General features: G+C 37.0%; 3 protein-coding genes across 4 annotated transcripts; 2 read left to right on the top strand and 1 right to left on the bottom strand.

Annotated features, from left to right (window-relative positions):
- Positions 1-8,399: 8,399 nt before the first annotated feature.
- Positions 8,400-9,727, top strand: LOC9324253 (glutathione S-transferase U16). The gene is given in 3 exon segments (XM_021034675.1): positions 8,400-8,571; positions 8,573-8,655; positions 9,159-9,727. Coding segments are annotated over 3 exon segments (675 nt in total). The 5' UTR covers positions 8,400-8,433; the 3' UTR covers positions 9,613-9,727.
- A 452-nt stretch (positions 9,728-10,179) lies between these two features.
- On the top strand, positions 10,180-11,751 carry LOC9322733. 2 transcript variants are annotated; one of them, XM_002888143.2, is made up of 3 exons: positions 10,180-10,995; positions 11,178-11,472; positions 11,559-11,751. In XM_002888143.2, the coding sequence occupies exons 1-3, from the start codon at positions 10,411-10,413 to the stop codon at positions 11,579-11,581; spliced, it is 903 nt and encodes a 300-aa protein (XP_002888189.1). In that variant the 5' UTR covers positions 10,180-10,410; the 3' UTR covers positions 11,582-11,751. The 2 variants fall into 2 exon arrangements, with proteins under 2 accessions (XP_002888189.1, XP_020890318.1); XM_021034659.1 differs by lacking the exon at positions 11,559-11,751 and having other exon boundaries at positions 11,178-11,552.
- Positions 11,668-13,876, bottom strand: LOC9322732 (pentatricopeptide repeat-containing protein At1g59720, chloroplastic/mitochondrial). Its single transcript, XM_021034634.1, has one exon. It carries the CDS (start codon positions 13,669-13,671, stop codon positions 12,076-12,078), a length of 1,596 nt encoding a protein of 531 aa, XP_020890293.1. The 5' UTR covers positions 13,672-13,876; the 3' UTR covers positions 11,668-12,075.
- Between the last annotated feature and the right edge of the window lie 2,604 nt (positions 13,877-16,480).

Here is a 16,480-nt window from a genome sequence, read left to right as displayed (position 1 = left end):
AGCTGTCTCCTCGACATACCATCTCTGCTTGAAATTCCCGACGCCTAACGATGTGAAAACGATATGGGGAAGCCAAAAGAATTCCAGGATGTGCTTCATGGCAGCACATAAACTTCGAAACATCGTCGCCGAATCTAAAGTCGAGGTCAATCATAAAAAGGCGAAGATTGGCCGAAGCAAGGAGAAGTACCTTGCAGAAAAGAAGGCGGCCGTAGAGAAGAAAGCTCTGGAGGCCATTCTCGGAACTCTTGCTCCTCCCAAAGCGACCGATGAGCCTGAGGTGGAGATGACGAATCCTAACCCCACTGCCGTCACAACTGGTCCCGAGGAAGCCGAGACTATCCCAGTTGTGGAAACACCTCCGGAAATACTACCGCTAAAAATCTAAGGTACGCATAAGCTTGAACTACGGGGTGGCTTGATCCCCGAAAAGGGTACGAAGGCAGCTCGTCCTCGGACGAGTTCAGCTACCTCCCCTTATCAAAAAAGGGGGGGGAGAGTGGGGTCCGTATATCCATACTCCCACTCAAACTTTATCAATTATACGTTTCATATACTCCTATTCAAATTTTATCAAACTATATTTCTAAGTATACACTTCGGGTTTTTATCCGATCAAATCCACCTCGGTCTTTACCCCGAAACTCGCCTCGGGAAATCAACACGGTCTAAACTCCGTTCGGTTCGTTTGGGCGATGGCCACGCCCGCGAACTAAATTCATCTACACCTCCACGGTTACAGCGCGCTATATAAGCATTCGAGACAATCTGGTCGAAGATATCCGACCAAAGATGAAATTGTCTTCAGAAACCCCAGTAAAATCTTAACACTGGTGCCCCAGTTCGCTTCTAAGCACTGGTTATCGATTGAATCGAATCGGGTCGCGACCGTGAACGTTCAAATCTTTCTGCTAAAACCCAGTTTATCTTAACACTGGTACCTATCTTTCGCTCCGGCTACTAAAACCCAGTTTATCTTAACACTGGTATCTATCTTTCGCTCCGGCAACATAATACTTAGGACAAAAAGATGTTTCGATACGGAAACTATTCAAAATCATTGTATTCTCTTCGAAGACAAGGATCTTTGAAAATAGCGTTTGTATTTACTTTGCAAAAATACAACGACAAAGTCATCCATGCACAATCTTACACTACAACCAAAAAAGAAGAAAAAGGACGGTTCTAAGAGTGCCGCCTCAGGTTCACTGGCGACTCGAAGCAGAAGTTAACAGCTCGGTCTGCTCGTTCATGAAGCTCGTTACACTTGATCCCTAAGTCGGTGACACCTACTTCAACTGCGTTGCCTTTAATCGATCTATTTCCGAGGTTTTCGTGGACAGAGTCCGGAGACCCTGGGAAAACTTTCAGATCCTCCTGTAGCTCAAGAACCAAGTCTGATGTATTCAGCCTCAACATCGGCGTACTCCGCTTTTCCACTTCAGCACTTCTTCCTTCTCATCCTCAATCTTCTTGCCGCTCTCCAGCTCGGCGATCAACTCATCGTACGCTTTCTCCTGCATAAAGTGCATGTATCGGTCTCACACTTGGTCAAATAGAGCGACTTTCACCTTGGCCACCTTGACTTCCTGGGTAAATTCGGCGGCGACCTCCCTCTTCGCGGCCTTCTTCGCACAAGCCACCTCAGTCTCCCAAAGAGATGCGAACCGTCAGGGATGAAGCACCAAGAATGGTAAACGGCTCGGTCGACTCATTCATGAAGCTCGTCACACTTGCTCCCCAAGTCAACGAGCTGGGGGGCTAACTGTTGGGGTCGGATTTCACCCATCCTTTGAGACCGAGCCAAACTTCAACACCTCGGGTTATCCTGCTAGTCAGCTCGGGTACCCTGCCAGTCAATCTGCCAGTCAGCTCGGGTACCCTGCCAGTCAGTCTACCAGTCAGCTCGGGTACCCTGCCAGTCAATCTGCCAGTCAGCTCGGGTACCCTGCCAGTCAGTCTACCAGTCAGCTCGGGTACCCTGCCAGTCAGTCTGTCAGTCAGCTCGGGTACCCTGCCAGTCAGTCTGCCAGTCAGCTTGGGTACCCTGGAAGTCAGTCTGCCAGTCAGCTCGGGTACCCTGCCAGTCAGTCTGCCAGTCAGCTCGGGTACCCTGCCAGTCAGTCTGCCAGTCAGCTCGGGTACCCTGCCAGTCAGTCTGCTAGTCAGCTCGGTACCCTGCCAGTCAGTTTGCCAGTCAGCTCGGGTACCCTGCCAGTCAGTCTGCCAGTCAGCTCGGGTACCCTGCCAGTTAGTCTGCCAGTCAGCTCGGGTACCCTGCCAGTTAGTCTGCCAGTCAGTTCGGGGTACACAGTCAGCTCGGAGTACACTGCCGAGCCTTATACTGTAGTTACCCCGAGGCAAAGTCTCAGTGCTACCTGAGGTAAAATGTGTATTGTTCCCGTGGCGAAGTCTGCAAAGTCACCCGAGGCGAAGTCTTCTGTGTCACCCGAGGCAAAGTCTTCAGACTGACCCAAGGCGAAATCTGCAAAGTCACCCGAGGCGAAGTCTTCAGTGTCACCTGAGGTGAAGTCATCAGAGTCACCCGAGGTGAAGTGTTCAGAGTCACCCGAGACAAAGACTTGGTTAAAAATTCACTTCCATAGAATCACTTCCGAATATAACGGCATCATTTCCGAAAAAGAGGAATCATTTCCGAAATGTCCGGAAATGATAAGGGAGAATCTCGAAGGATCAACTCAAATCAGGAAAACTTCCGAAAACCCCAAAGAATAAGGAAACTATCCTAATCCGCGATATTCTAAGCGGACTTCAAGATAAATGGAAATCTTCCGAGAATATCGCTAGAGAGGCGGTTTACCATCCCTATATAAGAAGACTCAAGGCTCTCACAGAAGGGAAAGGAATATCGCTCTAGAATTTACACTACACAAAGCTCTCACAGCACAAACATCTTTTCTTTTACGATCAAACTCTTGTACGATCAAAACAACTCTTTTCATCAATAAGATCAAGAACACCATCTTTGGTTACAATTGTTTCTGTTGTTCTTTGAGAATTCACATTTATCGTATCCCTAAATTAAAACCCTAGACAAATCTCGATTGGGTTAGTTTCGACTTCCACATCTTCCATGGCCGACCGCTCCACTTTTCACTTTCTCTAAACTCTAATTTGTTATTAAACCCATTCCAATTTCTTTATCCCCGTTACTTTTTTTTCTTTTTCCCTAATGATTGAATTATATCTTCTTCTTTTTTTGGGGCTAAATTTAGTGAATTATATCTATAAAATCAAAATTAGAAGATCTCTTATTTATTCTCAAACCCATTATCGGTCTCTTAATTAAAATCGTTGTAATTGAAAACGAAATAAGGAAAGTTAATATAGGAAAATTTTAAATATTGATTAGGGAGTGATATATTCATAAATTAACGAGAAAGCCATTGGTATGGCTTCATCAATCATTGACAATACATTTACATCATGGATTGTCGTCTTAATCTTCTCCTTCTTGCCTTTTTGTGGACATATTTAGCTTCCACTTTTGATTAGATGCTTATAAAAAAACTGTCCTTTTAAGTCTTTAAGTTTGTTTGACAAAGACTCTACAATGAGTCTTTTATCCAAAAAAAATATAAAATAACAAAAAAAGTAAGAACGGGAATAAAATGAGTCTCTCAATAGAAAGACTTTGAGAATCTTGTGAGAGACTCATTTGACACATATCTCAACATAATTGGTTATGAGTTTGATTTATAGTTTAAATTTTAAATACAAAAGAAATCTACTTAAAAATTATTAAAATAATATATTTGAGAGACTAAAAGGGGTTCTCCCCACCGCACATGATCTTATGTTCTTGGACCGCATTGACCGGCACGTTAAGACTGTGAACTAAATATATGTCTGTACAATCTCCACAAAGTCCATCGAATAACGGGCCGGCCCGCGGACTTACAATGCATAATTTTTAACGAAAGTTTATTTTTGTTGTTATTATTTTAACTTATTAACTAGATTTTAACCCGCGATACACCGCAAGATGATTTAATTTTAAAGTTAGTATAAAAATATTTTGTAAATTGTATCTCCTTATAACATATTTATTTATATTATAGTTTACAATTGTTATTAAGTAACGGTATATCACGAGTCCACAAAACAATTTTTAATAAACTAAGGATTTAACTCGTACTAAAGCGGTATATAAATATTGATTCAAATTCGTTCGCCATATAAATCCTTTCCAAAATATAACCCGTTCCATAATTTCTTAACCCGTCCCGTGATTTGTTTTTATTTTAAAATTTAATGATTATTTATTATATATAAAAGTTTACAAATCATATCATTCTCTAAGATATTTATATTTTAATAAACTAAAAATTTAATATGTATTAAAGCGGCATGTTAATGATATTTTAAAATTTTATAAATATTGTTATTAAGTAACACTAGGTTATGAACCCCGCGATGTCGCGGGGGAACTCATTTTCAACAAATATATTTGATTTTGTTTATGTATTAAATTATTATGATAATATATTCAAATATATGAATTATTATATAAAATTAACTATGTTTTAAAGTTATATCATAAATATTTTCCAAAGATGTTAAAACAATTTATGAATAAAAATACAAAAAGAAGAATGATGATTAAAAACACATTTGAAATATTTTTTATGATTGTAAATTATTTATAAGTGAAAAAATACATAACGAAGAGTTATAATATAGAGATGAAAAATTATAGCAGGTCAAAACTCAAAAATTCGGATGGAGTTAGTACTCAGAATGACTTGTGGATGACTAAGAACTTCGCCAGAGAATTGGTATTTTTTTTATTGCCCACTGTTCTTTAAATATAAAGTTAATATTTATTTTATTATATATATTAGAGAAAATATAAAATTTGATGACGTAAATTACATCTATAACAAAAAAATAAATATTTACAAGATCTCATAAATTTGTATTTATATTGATAAATTAGCTGACTAAAAAACTTCTTCCTTGAATAACATTTGACGAATTGGAAGCATTGTTTTTTTCCTAATAATGTAAAAGATTTCTGGATTACCATACCATTTGAAACAGTTCATTTGACGCTTACCAAATTTAAAACGCCCAATCACAAGATCTCATATTCGGACTTTGTATTAGTGTTAACGCAACATCAATATTTCTTTTTATATAACCCATATATATTGCCTTAAAATAGAAAACATCATTGTTACTATATAAAGTAGTTAAATAAAAAAATTCACTATATAATCCGTCCAATTGTTGGTACTTCATTAGAATGTTATATGTAAAGTCGATTAAAACTTCTCCATTTTTATAATCATTCCAAAAAAACTTAAGTTAGATCAAGAATGTGAAGAATTTCTTTAATATTAAAATAATGTATGTTTAGAAATAGTTTAGAGAATAAAGAATTTGGAGTCATTTTACATATTATTTTTTTAAAATTCATCATAAAATAAATAATCTATGTTAAAGATCAAAAATTTGGGAACTACTTAGGAAGAAGGAAAAATATATAGAGTTCAAAAGTCATGAAAATTTAAATAGACAACTATTCATACAAAAAGTTGTGATGAAAAAATACAATGAAATATAGTGAAGAGACGTATTTAAATGAATAGATGCAACTATAAAGACACAACCGTAAACTGAAAAAATACGATTATAATTGACCAAATAGAACTATCCCAAAAAAATAACTGTCAATATTTTAACAAAAATATGCGATAAAAAGTTACAACTTAGAAAAAATAACTGTAAATATTTTAACGGAAATTTACGATAAAAAAAAAACACAGACGAAAAAAATAACCGTTAATATTTTCACAAAAAGTTACGATAAAAAGACACAAAAAAAAAAATAACCATCAATAAAAAATATAACCGTCAATATTTTAACAAAGAATTGCGATAAAAAGACACAACCGAGAAAAAATAACCGTCAATATTTTAACGGAAGGTTGCGATAAAAAAGATACAGCCGAAAAAATAACCGTCAACGAAAAAAGTAACTATCAATATTTTAACGGAAAATTGCGATAAAAGACCAAAACATAAAAAGTAACCGTTAATTTTTAACGGAAAGTTGCAATAAAAAGACATAGCTGAAAAAATAACCGTCAACGAAAAAAGTAACCGTCATTATTTTCACGAAGAGTTGCGATATAAAGACACAATCGAGAAAAAATAACTGCCAATATTGTATCGGAAAGTTGCGATAAAAAAACACCACAAAAAATAACCATCAACAAAAAAGTAACCGTCAATAATTTAACGAAGTGTTGCGATAAAAAACACAACTGCAAAAATAACGGTCAATATTTTAACGGAAAGTGAAGATAAAAAGACACAACCGAAAAAGTATTCGTCAACGAAAAAAGTAACCGTCAATATTTTAACAAAGAGTTGCGATAAAAAGATACAACTAAGAAAAAATAACCTTCAATATTTTAACAAAGGGTTGCAATAAAAGGACACAACCGAGAAAAAATAACCGTCAATATTTTAAAGAAGAGTTGCGATAAAAGATACAACTGAGAAAAAATAGCTTTCAATATTTTAACAGAAAGTTGCGATAAAAAGATATGGCCGAAAAAAAAATAACCGTGGATATTTTTACCGAAAGTTGCGATAAAATACACAAACGAAAAAAGTAACATCAATATTTTAACGGAAAGTTACGATAAAAAGACACAACTGAGAAAAAATAATTGTCAATATTTTAGCGAAGAGTTGCAATAAAAAGACACAACTGAGAAAAAATAATTGTCAATATTTTAACAGAAAGTTACGATAAAAAGACACAACTGAGAAAATTAACCATCAATATTTTAACGAAAAATTGCGATAAAAGACAGAAACGAAAAAAGTAACCGCCAATATTTATCGGAAAGTTGCGATAAAAAAGACACAACTGAAAAATAACCGTAAACAAAAAAAGTAACTGTCAATATTTGTAACGAAGAGTTACGATAAAAAACCCAACCGAAAAAATAACCTCTAATATTTTAAAGAAAAGTTATGATAAAAAGACGCAACCGTTGAAATGTGCAAATGACATTTATTGAGATTGCTATTATATTTGTTTTCCCATGATATCACGTAAATGTTAAATGAATGATATAATTAAGGAGGTTATACTACTAAATATATCCATATGTAAACTATGAAATAAAACCAATTTTATATGTAGTTTATTGGTTTACGTAAGAAGAAATTCAATAAAACAACATGACCGTACAAAAATAACTGTAAGAAAAACAACCATAAATATTTAAACGAAAGATTGCAATAAAAAGACGCAACCGTTCAGATGTGCAAATGGTATTTATTGGAAACGACATAACCGTAAAAAAAATAACCGATTAAAACGAAAATTGCGATAAAAAGACGCAACCAAAATAACCGTAAAAAAATAACCGATTTAAACGAAATGTTGCGATAAAAAGACGCAACCGTTCAGATGTGCAAATGGTATTTATTAGATTGCTATTATATATAGATTATACCACGGGACAATTTTTGGTTTTATACAATCTTTTCTAAATAAGACTGATTTAATATGTCTAATATTTGTGGTATTACAAAAAAAAGGATTTAATCCGTATTGAAGCGGCGGATTAATGATATTTTAATCTTTTTATTATTGTTGATTCAAAAATCCGTCCCGCCAAACCCGTCCGGCCAAAAAACTCATTTATTTTATTAATGTTCTTATTTATGATATGATTCTGAATCATTGTCTAAATATTTTAATCGATGTAGAACGTTGAACACACATTTTCGTCAATTGGATAATATATGTCCGTTTTTAAAATTTCGAATTACAGTATATGGAGAAAAAAAATTGATTTTTTATTTTATTTTATGTATTATATGATGATTAAAAATAGTTAAAAACAAATCAAACAAAGATGATAGGAGAATCATAATTATAAATCATAATCAAATTTTCTAAATATCTAAATTATTAAATATGGAATATCTGGTATATGAGTTGAGTTAAATATAACCCGACCCAACAAATTTTTTTGTGAAGAATTTTTACCCATCTATCACTAAATTATGATATCCGATTAACCCACTGGCATTTTTACTCATCCGTCACCAAAGTGTTGCGAAAATACTAGTATAGATTAGAAAACGAAAAAAAAATGTGTATAGCTTAGTTAGAAATGTATGTAAATTATTAAAAGCTGACCCGGATCACTGCTGCGGAAACCTCCTAGTTAACAATAATTGAAAACCTCCTAGCATCATTTCGACCCTTGCAATAATATTGTGGTGACAAGCAACATTTCCGTATAGAAACCAACAAAAAAAAAAAGAAGAAAAACGAGCCGTGGAGGATTCTTCATTCTTCTTTAACCTCTTCTTTACTGATTAATTAGAACAAAAAAAAAAAAGAAAACGTCTGTACACAAAAAAAATAAAAATAAAATGGGAGAGAGAGAGGAAGTAAAACTATTGGGAGTATGGTACAGTCCATACGCCATAAGACCAAAGATCGCTCTTCGTCTCAAATCAATCGATTATGATTACGTTGAAGAAGATTTGTTTGGATCAAAGAGTGAGCTAGCTTCTTCTCAAATCGAACCCGGTGACACATCAACTTAGGTCAAACGAATCCAGTAACTACTTTTATGTCTTGGTTTACATCAGGTAATTACTTCCTATACTAACATAAGTTTATTCTGGTATTTATACATGCATGTTAGTTTATTCTTAATTAAATAGCATAAGCATGTTCTAACTCTTATCCATAAATTTAATTAAGAATCATCATGCTTAATCTGCCTATGAGGAGGCCCGGTCCTGTAATAGTTGTGGCCCAATGCAAAATAAAAAATTGGGGCCTCTACATATAAAATAATACTGTAAAATTTGCCAAAAACAAAAAATTTCCAAAAATTGGGGCCTCTATATAAAACATCCGGGCCTCTAAAATGCTTTCTTCTAACTAATTCATTTGTTGTCTTTAATAAACATTACAAAAAAAAAAAAAGTTAAAAATGGGCTTATATATGTTGAGGCCCCATACACATGTATCTCAAGAATGTGTAAAGGGCCGGGCCTGCCTATGAGGCTGACACTAAGACCACAATTGTTTATTTCCGTCTTCGTTTGCGTTTCTATGCTATAGTGAAGAGGATATTACAATATAGGGACGCGCGCAAAGCAAACGTAAATAAGCAATTGCAGCTTATATGTTATTCCTAAACTCCTGTTTTAAGAATGCAGTGGTTTCCGGCTTTGAGAGTGGCTGCGATCACCAAATCAGAAGACACAAAAGCGAAAGCCATGGAAGAAGTGGAAGAAGGATTGTTGCAACTCGAGGATGCGTTTGTTTCTCTAAGCAAAGGGAAACCCTTTTTTGGTGGTGAAGCAATCGGGTATATGGACATTTGCTTTGGAAGCTTGGTGGTTCTCTTGAAGGCTAGAGAGAAGTTTAAAGCAGAAAAGCTTTTAGACGAAACAAAAACTCATTCTCTTTGTAAATGGGCCGACCAGTTCTTATCCGATGAAACAGTGAAGAATGTGGTGCCGGAGATCGATAAAGTAGCTGAGTTTCTACAAGATCTTGAAGTTAGAGCTCAATCAGCAGCTTCAAGATCTTAAGATTCTCTTAGAAATGTATTGCAATGCGTACATGTAAAATGAAATAAGCTGAAGTTTGCTAGGATTTATATAATGATGCAATCTATGGACTATTTTCAGTTTATGTTTGTCGAAATTGTACGGGTCCTAGGAAAAATCTATTTTCTCCCTTTAATAGATACCTAAAATTACTATTCAAATTCTCACTAATTCACATTACCAAAAAACAAATCTCACTAATTCATGTAAAATGTCAAATTTGGGATAATTTTGGAATTTTTTTAATAATCTTTTCAAATATTGCTTTATATTTTTATAATTTTGTTTAAATATGAAGTTTTCTATTAGACCTTCGAACCGTCTCACCTCTCTTAACTAATATAAGCCGGCCTGGATAATGCTTTCATATCGAAAGTTAAACGACTTATCTTGACCACTAGTACTAATTTTTCTGTTTTACATTTTTAATTAGTCTACTAGAACTAAATTGTCTTCCATGGACCCTCTTCATTGCATCTGCTCCTGATAAGACAAAAGAATTAAATATCATTGAACCAATCAAAAATTTCTGGTCAGAGATCTAGTAGCGCAAATATATTTATTAACAAAAAAGCAACAATTATTAGAAGAAAATAAGAGTGAAATCGACAAAACACATAACTCAAAAAAGAAAGATATGAAAAATGAATAATTTAATATAAAAATAATAAATACCTTTTCTGAAAAAAGACAAGGTCCCAAAGACCCAGCTCAAGTCCAGCTCTCTTAATTCATTACCTCTCCACATTCACACCATCTTCAACATCTCTTTCTCTAACAATGGAGATTTTTCAGAAGGCGAAAGCGGTTCGTTTGCGTAGCCACCACGACAAGTACCTAGTCGCCGAAGAAGACGAAGAATCTGTAACTCAAGAACGTAACGGCTCAGCAGGTGCAGCCAAATGGACCGTTGAGATAATCCCAGGCTCAACAAATCTCATCCGTCTCAAAAGCGCTTACGGAAAATACTTAACGGCGTCTAATAAACCGTTTCTTCTTGGAGCCACCGGAAAAAAAGTTCTACAGACTAATCCTAGTCGTCTTGACTCGTCTTTAGCTTGGGAACCAATTAGAGACTCTGCTTTGGTTAAGCTTAAGACTCGTTATGGTCACTTCCTTCGTGGTAACGGTGGTTTACCTCCTTGGAGAAACTCTGTTACTCATGATATTCCTCATAGATCGGCGACTCAAGAATGGGTTCTTTGGCATGTTGATGTTGTTGAGATCCTCCCTGCAAACTGCAATCATCACCAGCAGCAACAGCAGCTGCAGCTGCAGCTACCTCCGTCGCCGCTTCATCATTCTGATTCTCTTGATTTCACACCTGGATCTCCTTCCAGATCTAACCGTTTCTTTAGACAAGAGGTGATCTTCTTTTGATCTAAATTGATAGAAAATGGTGTCATGCTTTAGGTCCATCTGAGAATCCGCTCAGTCGGCTACTACACGCATCGCGATTAGGCGGTTTTGGCATGGATTACATCTTGTTATCATGATTTTTTTTTACAAAGTTGATGATTCGTTGACTTGATGTTTTTATGTGGCAGTCAACGGATTCAGTGGCGGTTGGATCGCCGCCCAAATCGGAAGGGAGAGTGATATACTTCCATGTGGCGGATGATGATGGCGATGTTGAAGATGATTCTGTTGAGGTAAGTTCGTTTACTTTCAAAGGCAATGGTGTTGAAGAGCTGACTATGAGATTGAAAGAAGAGAGCAATGTCGAAGATGTTATCGTTTGTACTCGTAGTCCGTTGAACGGGAAGCTTTTCCCGTTGCGTCTTCAACTCCCACCTAACAATGCAGACATGACTGTCGTCTTAGTGCCAAAATCATCAAAAAGTGAGTTTCTTTTGGTCCTATTTTCAAGTCAAAATCGTTGCTTTGTCACTGACATTTGAAGTTGTTCTCTGTTTTTTATGTAACAGTAGCAGAAGAGTTTATCAAGTGAGATCTTTGTTTGAAGCTGAGCTGTGAAATGAAGGCTTTGGCTGCAATTGTTTTTTGTTAATTGAGCTAAGAATGGATTTGGATTGTCTTACAGATACTGCTTGATTACCAAACTTATGATTTATACAAAATTGGTTGCAGCGGTTAGTGATTCACGCTGCCTATACCATTCTTTCCCTTTTGTCCCACTCTAATGCTCAATCTCTTTCAATTACTGCGACTAGGTTTTAGCTACCAGTAGTCTAAACAAGAGCAGGATCCGTCTTTGAAATGATGGAACCGAACACGGTCTCTCACGATGATCTCAGTGTTGAAGACTTTTGATATCAGTTTAGTAACTTCATGGCAATCGCTGCAGACACGTAGATTCTTGAATATACGGATTGGAGTCTGAGGTGGTAAGCTTATCAGACCAAAAGCAATGGCAAGTCTCTCACTGTGTAGCCTGAGGGAATACTCTTTGCTACTGTCATTGGTGGCATCCACTAAAGGTGCTTAAGAGCGATCCGGTAAATAACCAATTGATCTTAGCCTGTCGTCGATCACTTTCAACTGTTGGTATATCTGTTTTGTTTGAGGGTGCGACGTGTCTCCTGCGAAAAACTCGTTGGAGATGCCATTTATCTCAATAGAACTGCATCCGGGCTCTTTTCTAATTCCATGGTCACTCATTAGTTTTCTGACGATTCCAACATCATTCCACCGGTTAGCTGATGCATAAACTCTAGACAACAGTACATATGCGCCACTGCAGTTACTATTGGAGCTTTGATTATCTTCCATTGTTCCGATAATATTTCTAGCAATTTCTTCACTTAGCTCCACACTAGCGCCTTTTTTGCAACAAGCATCAAGGAGACTTCTCCATATCACTGCATCTGGTTTCATCGGCATGCTCATCACCATGTCAATAGCTTCAGTAATGTAGCCTGCACGAGCAAGAAGGTCGATGATACAACCATAATGCTCCAACGCAGGTTCGATACCATATTCCCTGACCATCATGTCAAAATACTGGCGCCCTTTGTTTACCATGCCTCGGTGGTTGCAGGCAATGAGGAGGGCAACAAACGTGACTGAGTTTGGTTTAACATTCTTGCCTTCTTTCACCATACAGTCGAAGCAATTCATAGCTTCCTCAGCTTTTCCGTGTGTAGCAAACCCTAGAATCATTGCATTCCATGAAGCTAAGTCATGTTTTCGCATCCCCTGAAACACTTGCTCAGCCATTCTCAACGACCCGCATTTGCAATACATTTCAATCAACGAGTTTTTAATCAGAACATCCATAGCAACATCGACATCACAATTTCGCAACAGAAACACATGTGACCAAGTACCTAATGATAAAGATCCAAGACCAGCACACGCACTCAAAACACTCTGCATCGTATAACCATCTGGTTCAAACGATTTCTGCATATCTCTAAACAATTGTAACGCAGAATCATACTCCCCAACCCGAACCAGAGCATCAATCATCGAATTCCACGAAACAAGACTTCTCTCAGGCATTTCATCAAACACTTTCCGTGCTAAATCCAAACATCCACAAGATCCATAAAAATGAATCAAACCATTGTTAACATACACATCTCCACTAAACCCATGTTTGACAATCTGACAATGAACTTGTTTCCCTTCCGATAACCCGAATATATAAGCGCAAGCTTTCAAAACAAACGGAAACGTATGCTTATCCGGTGCCGATTCACCTCTCTCTAACATTTTCCGGTAAAGCATAAAGGCTTCTTCTTTCCTTGAAACATCATGAGCACATGCTCTTATAAGAGTGTTCCACATAAAGGAGCTATGGTTTTCAATGGAGTCGAAAACCCGAAACGCGTAATTGACGTCGGAGAAGGAGGAAGAAAGCTGGAGGATTTTGCCGTAGAGAAACAGAGTTGCGGGTTCATCAGGGTAAGTAGTACGGAGAGTGAAGGCGTGGAGTTGCTTGAGCTGAGACATGTCTGAACATGTTTCTGCTAAGGAGAGAATACGTCGGTGATGGTTACCGGCGGTGGAGGCTGAGGGAGAATTAGCCGGTTGGATATGAGGAGATAATGGGTGGAGCAGAAGACTGATAGACATTGGATGATAATAAGTTTAGTTGTTGTAGGGGAAATATTTTAAGTTTGAAATTCATCAAACACCAATGTTTGAAACCCCACCCACATGGCAAACCGGATTATATTTTGGGTCATCAGGTCATTCCATTAACTAGGTTTGACCGCAAATCAATTGATTTAAATTTATTTGATATATTTCTTTACATTATATAATTTTATAAATGTAAAAATAAAACTAATTATAATATATTTAACAAAATATAAAGTCTTAGTAACAATAATTAGCGATTAAATTTTCTAAATCCAACTAAAACTAAAAATACTAAGATAGTATAAAAGATCACGAATGATGAAAAAAAACAAAAAAAAAAAAACTAAATTTAGATGAGACGAGAAAATGTTAGAGATGACGAGAGAATTTTGCTTCGTAGTACTCGTCGTCCAGATAAGGCCTAGACAAAAAAAACCGGACGCGATATCTGAACCGATACCCGGTCCGAAAAAACCGGGTTGGAGCGAATTAGGGTATTCGGAAATTACCTTATTGGGTAGAGTATTGGTCAACCCGTGATATCGGTTCGGGTCGGGGATTACCCGTCACCCATATAGGATACCCATAAACCCAAAGCTGAAGACATGTGTTTATATACGTATATAGATATAGTCATATAGTCTTATATAGTGGTGGAATATGAGCTTATGAGAGGTATTTTTTCAGTCATCACCCATCTATCAACTTCCAACAAGGCTACAATCCTACTTCTATTTCTATCTAGTTCAATGTTTTTGATTTTAGATAATCGGATTTATGTTTTCATATTCATATTCGGGTTTCTCTACTCTTAACTCTTAAGTATTAATCATTGTGAATTTGGATTGGATTTATATGTCATGTTTATGTTCTATTATCTTTATTTGATGTTTTGTGCATGTAAAATAGTTTAAAATTTCGGGTAATGGAGACATATTTCGGGTTTATGGATAATTTACCTATTTAAACCCGAACCCAATGAGAACTCTAAATTTTTGGGTTTTTTTCAGTTCTCATACTTATTACCCAGACCGACCCGGAACCTGACGATACCCAAACTGGAGCGGAACTGAATATTTAGAAATACCCGAATGGGTCGTAAATTTATTACCCATTTAACACGAATCCGAACGGGTTACCCATATGCGTAGGCCTAGTCCAGATAGGCTTTCACGGCCTCTTTCAGCAACCAAATCTCTGGTACCTTGTACATTTTTCTTGACGGTTTTAAATGGTGCAGCTGATGAGCTTCGCGACGTAGAGAAGAGCAGGATTGCGGATTAGGAACTGTTTCCAGGAACCGCTAACAAATGTACTAGAACCTATGGTACTCTAAAATCTGTGTGGTTTTGAGTGAAAATATTTAGAATCAAGTAGGAAGGATAGAGATGAACATGGTGAATAATAGAGAGAAAGATGATTGATTGTAATGTGATAAAAGTTACAAATGATTTGTGGCTGCACACGGTTTATATAGGGAGCTTACTAGGTCTAGATGGGTATGCACATAACCTTAAAAGCATCCTCATTTAGCCTAGTGAGTCACCGTGTGCTTTTGCCACTTTACAGCTCATGACAACGGTCATAAGCAACACGACAAGCCATACACGCGCTTAGCCCCCATCCGGATAAGGATGGCTTCCTTCCCGCGTCCGTACGGTCCAATATGACCGTTGCCACTCTTTCTCTTATTTAAACTAGTTACTTGCGTAACAAGAAACCCATTTCATTCTTCTTGATCAATACTCCCCCTCAACTTTATACTACAATATTCATTGTTATAAACTTGACACTTATGCGAGTGACCTCATTAAAAACCTAAGATTGGAAAACCACGTGGGACAAAACCAATCTTAGGGAAAAAGAGTATCACTGACATAAGTAGGGAAGTTCTCTCAAGGATGTGTGAGGTCTACAAGTCCAAGTTTGCCATGGATAAATTTGCAAACTTGGGTACTGCTGCCTTGGTAAAGATATCGGCCAATTGGTCCGAACTCTCGGTGTAACAAGGTAAGATAGTACCATCTTCGATCTTCTCTCTAGTCTTGTGGCAGTCTATCTCCACATGCTTGGTTCTCTCGTGAAACACCGGGTTGTTGGCAATGTGAATGGCCGCTTGGTTATCGCAATGGAATGTGATGGGCGTCTTTTGTTCTATCCCAAAATCTTTAAGAAGCGCCTTTAACCATGTCAACTCATTTGTAAGCTTCTTCATAGCTCTATATTCCGCTTCAGCACTTGAACATGACACCACCTTTTGCTTCTTTGACTTCCAAGTCACTAAGTTTCCCCCAATGAAGGTGCAAAAGCCGGTTGTCGAGTGTCTATCATTACGATCTCCACCATAGTCCGCATCACAATACCCAACTACCTCCGTGCTTGAGTTCTTTCCCATCCAAATGCCTTGGCCGGGGCTCCCCTTGAGATACTTTAGAATCCTATCTACCATACTCCAATGGTACACCGTGGGCTCTTTCATGTGTTGACTCACTTGATTCACTGCAAAAGAGATATCAGGCCGAGTGTAAGTCAAATAGATTAGCTTACCCACAAGTCTTCTATATTGCTCCGGGCAATGATATGGTCTATCATCCTTCTCCCCCTTTCGATTGACCTTATATCCTGGCTCTAATGGTGTTGAAACCGGTTTGGCTCCAAGCTTTCCCGTAAGTTTTAGAAGGTCGAGTGTGTATTTCCTTTGTGAGAGAAATAGACCCTCCGGTGATATACACACTTCGATACCTAAAAAGTATTTCAACACACCAAGATCTTTAATGTCAAAAGCATTGTGTAAAGATGT

The sequence above is a fragment of the Arabidopsis lyrata genome (genome assembly GCF_000004255.2).
Source record: "Arabidopsis lyrata subsp. lyrata unplaced genomic scaffold ARALYscaffold_2, whole genome shotgun sequence".
NCBI lineage: Eukaryota > Viridiplantae > Streptophyta > Magnoliopsida > Brassicales > Brassicaceae > Arabidopsis > Arabidopsis lyrata.
Note: the sequence above shows the minus strand (reverse complement) of the source record. Positions and strands in the feature narration are given on the sequence as shown.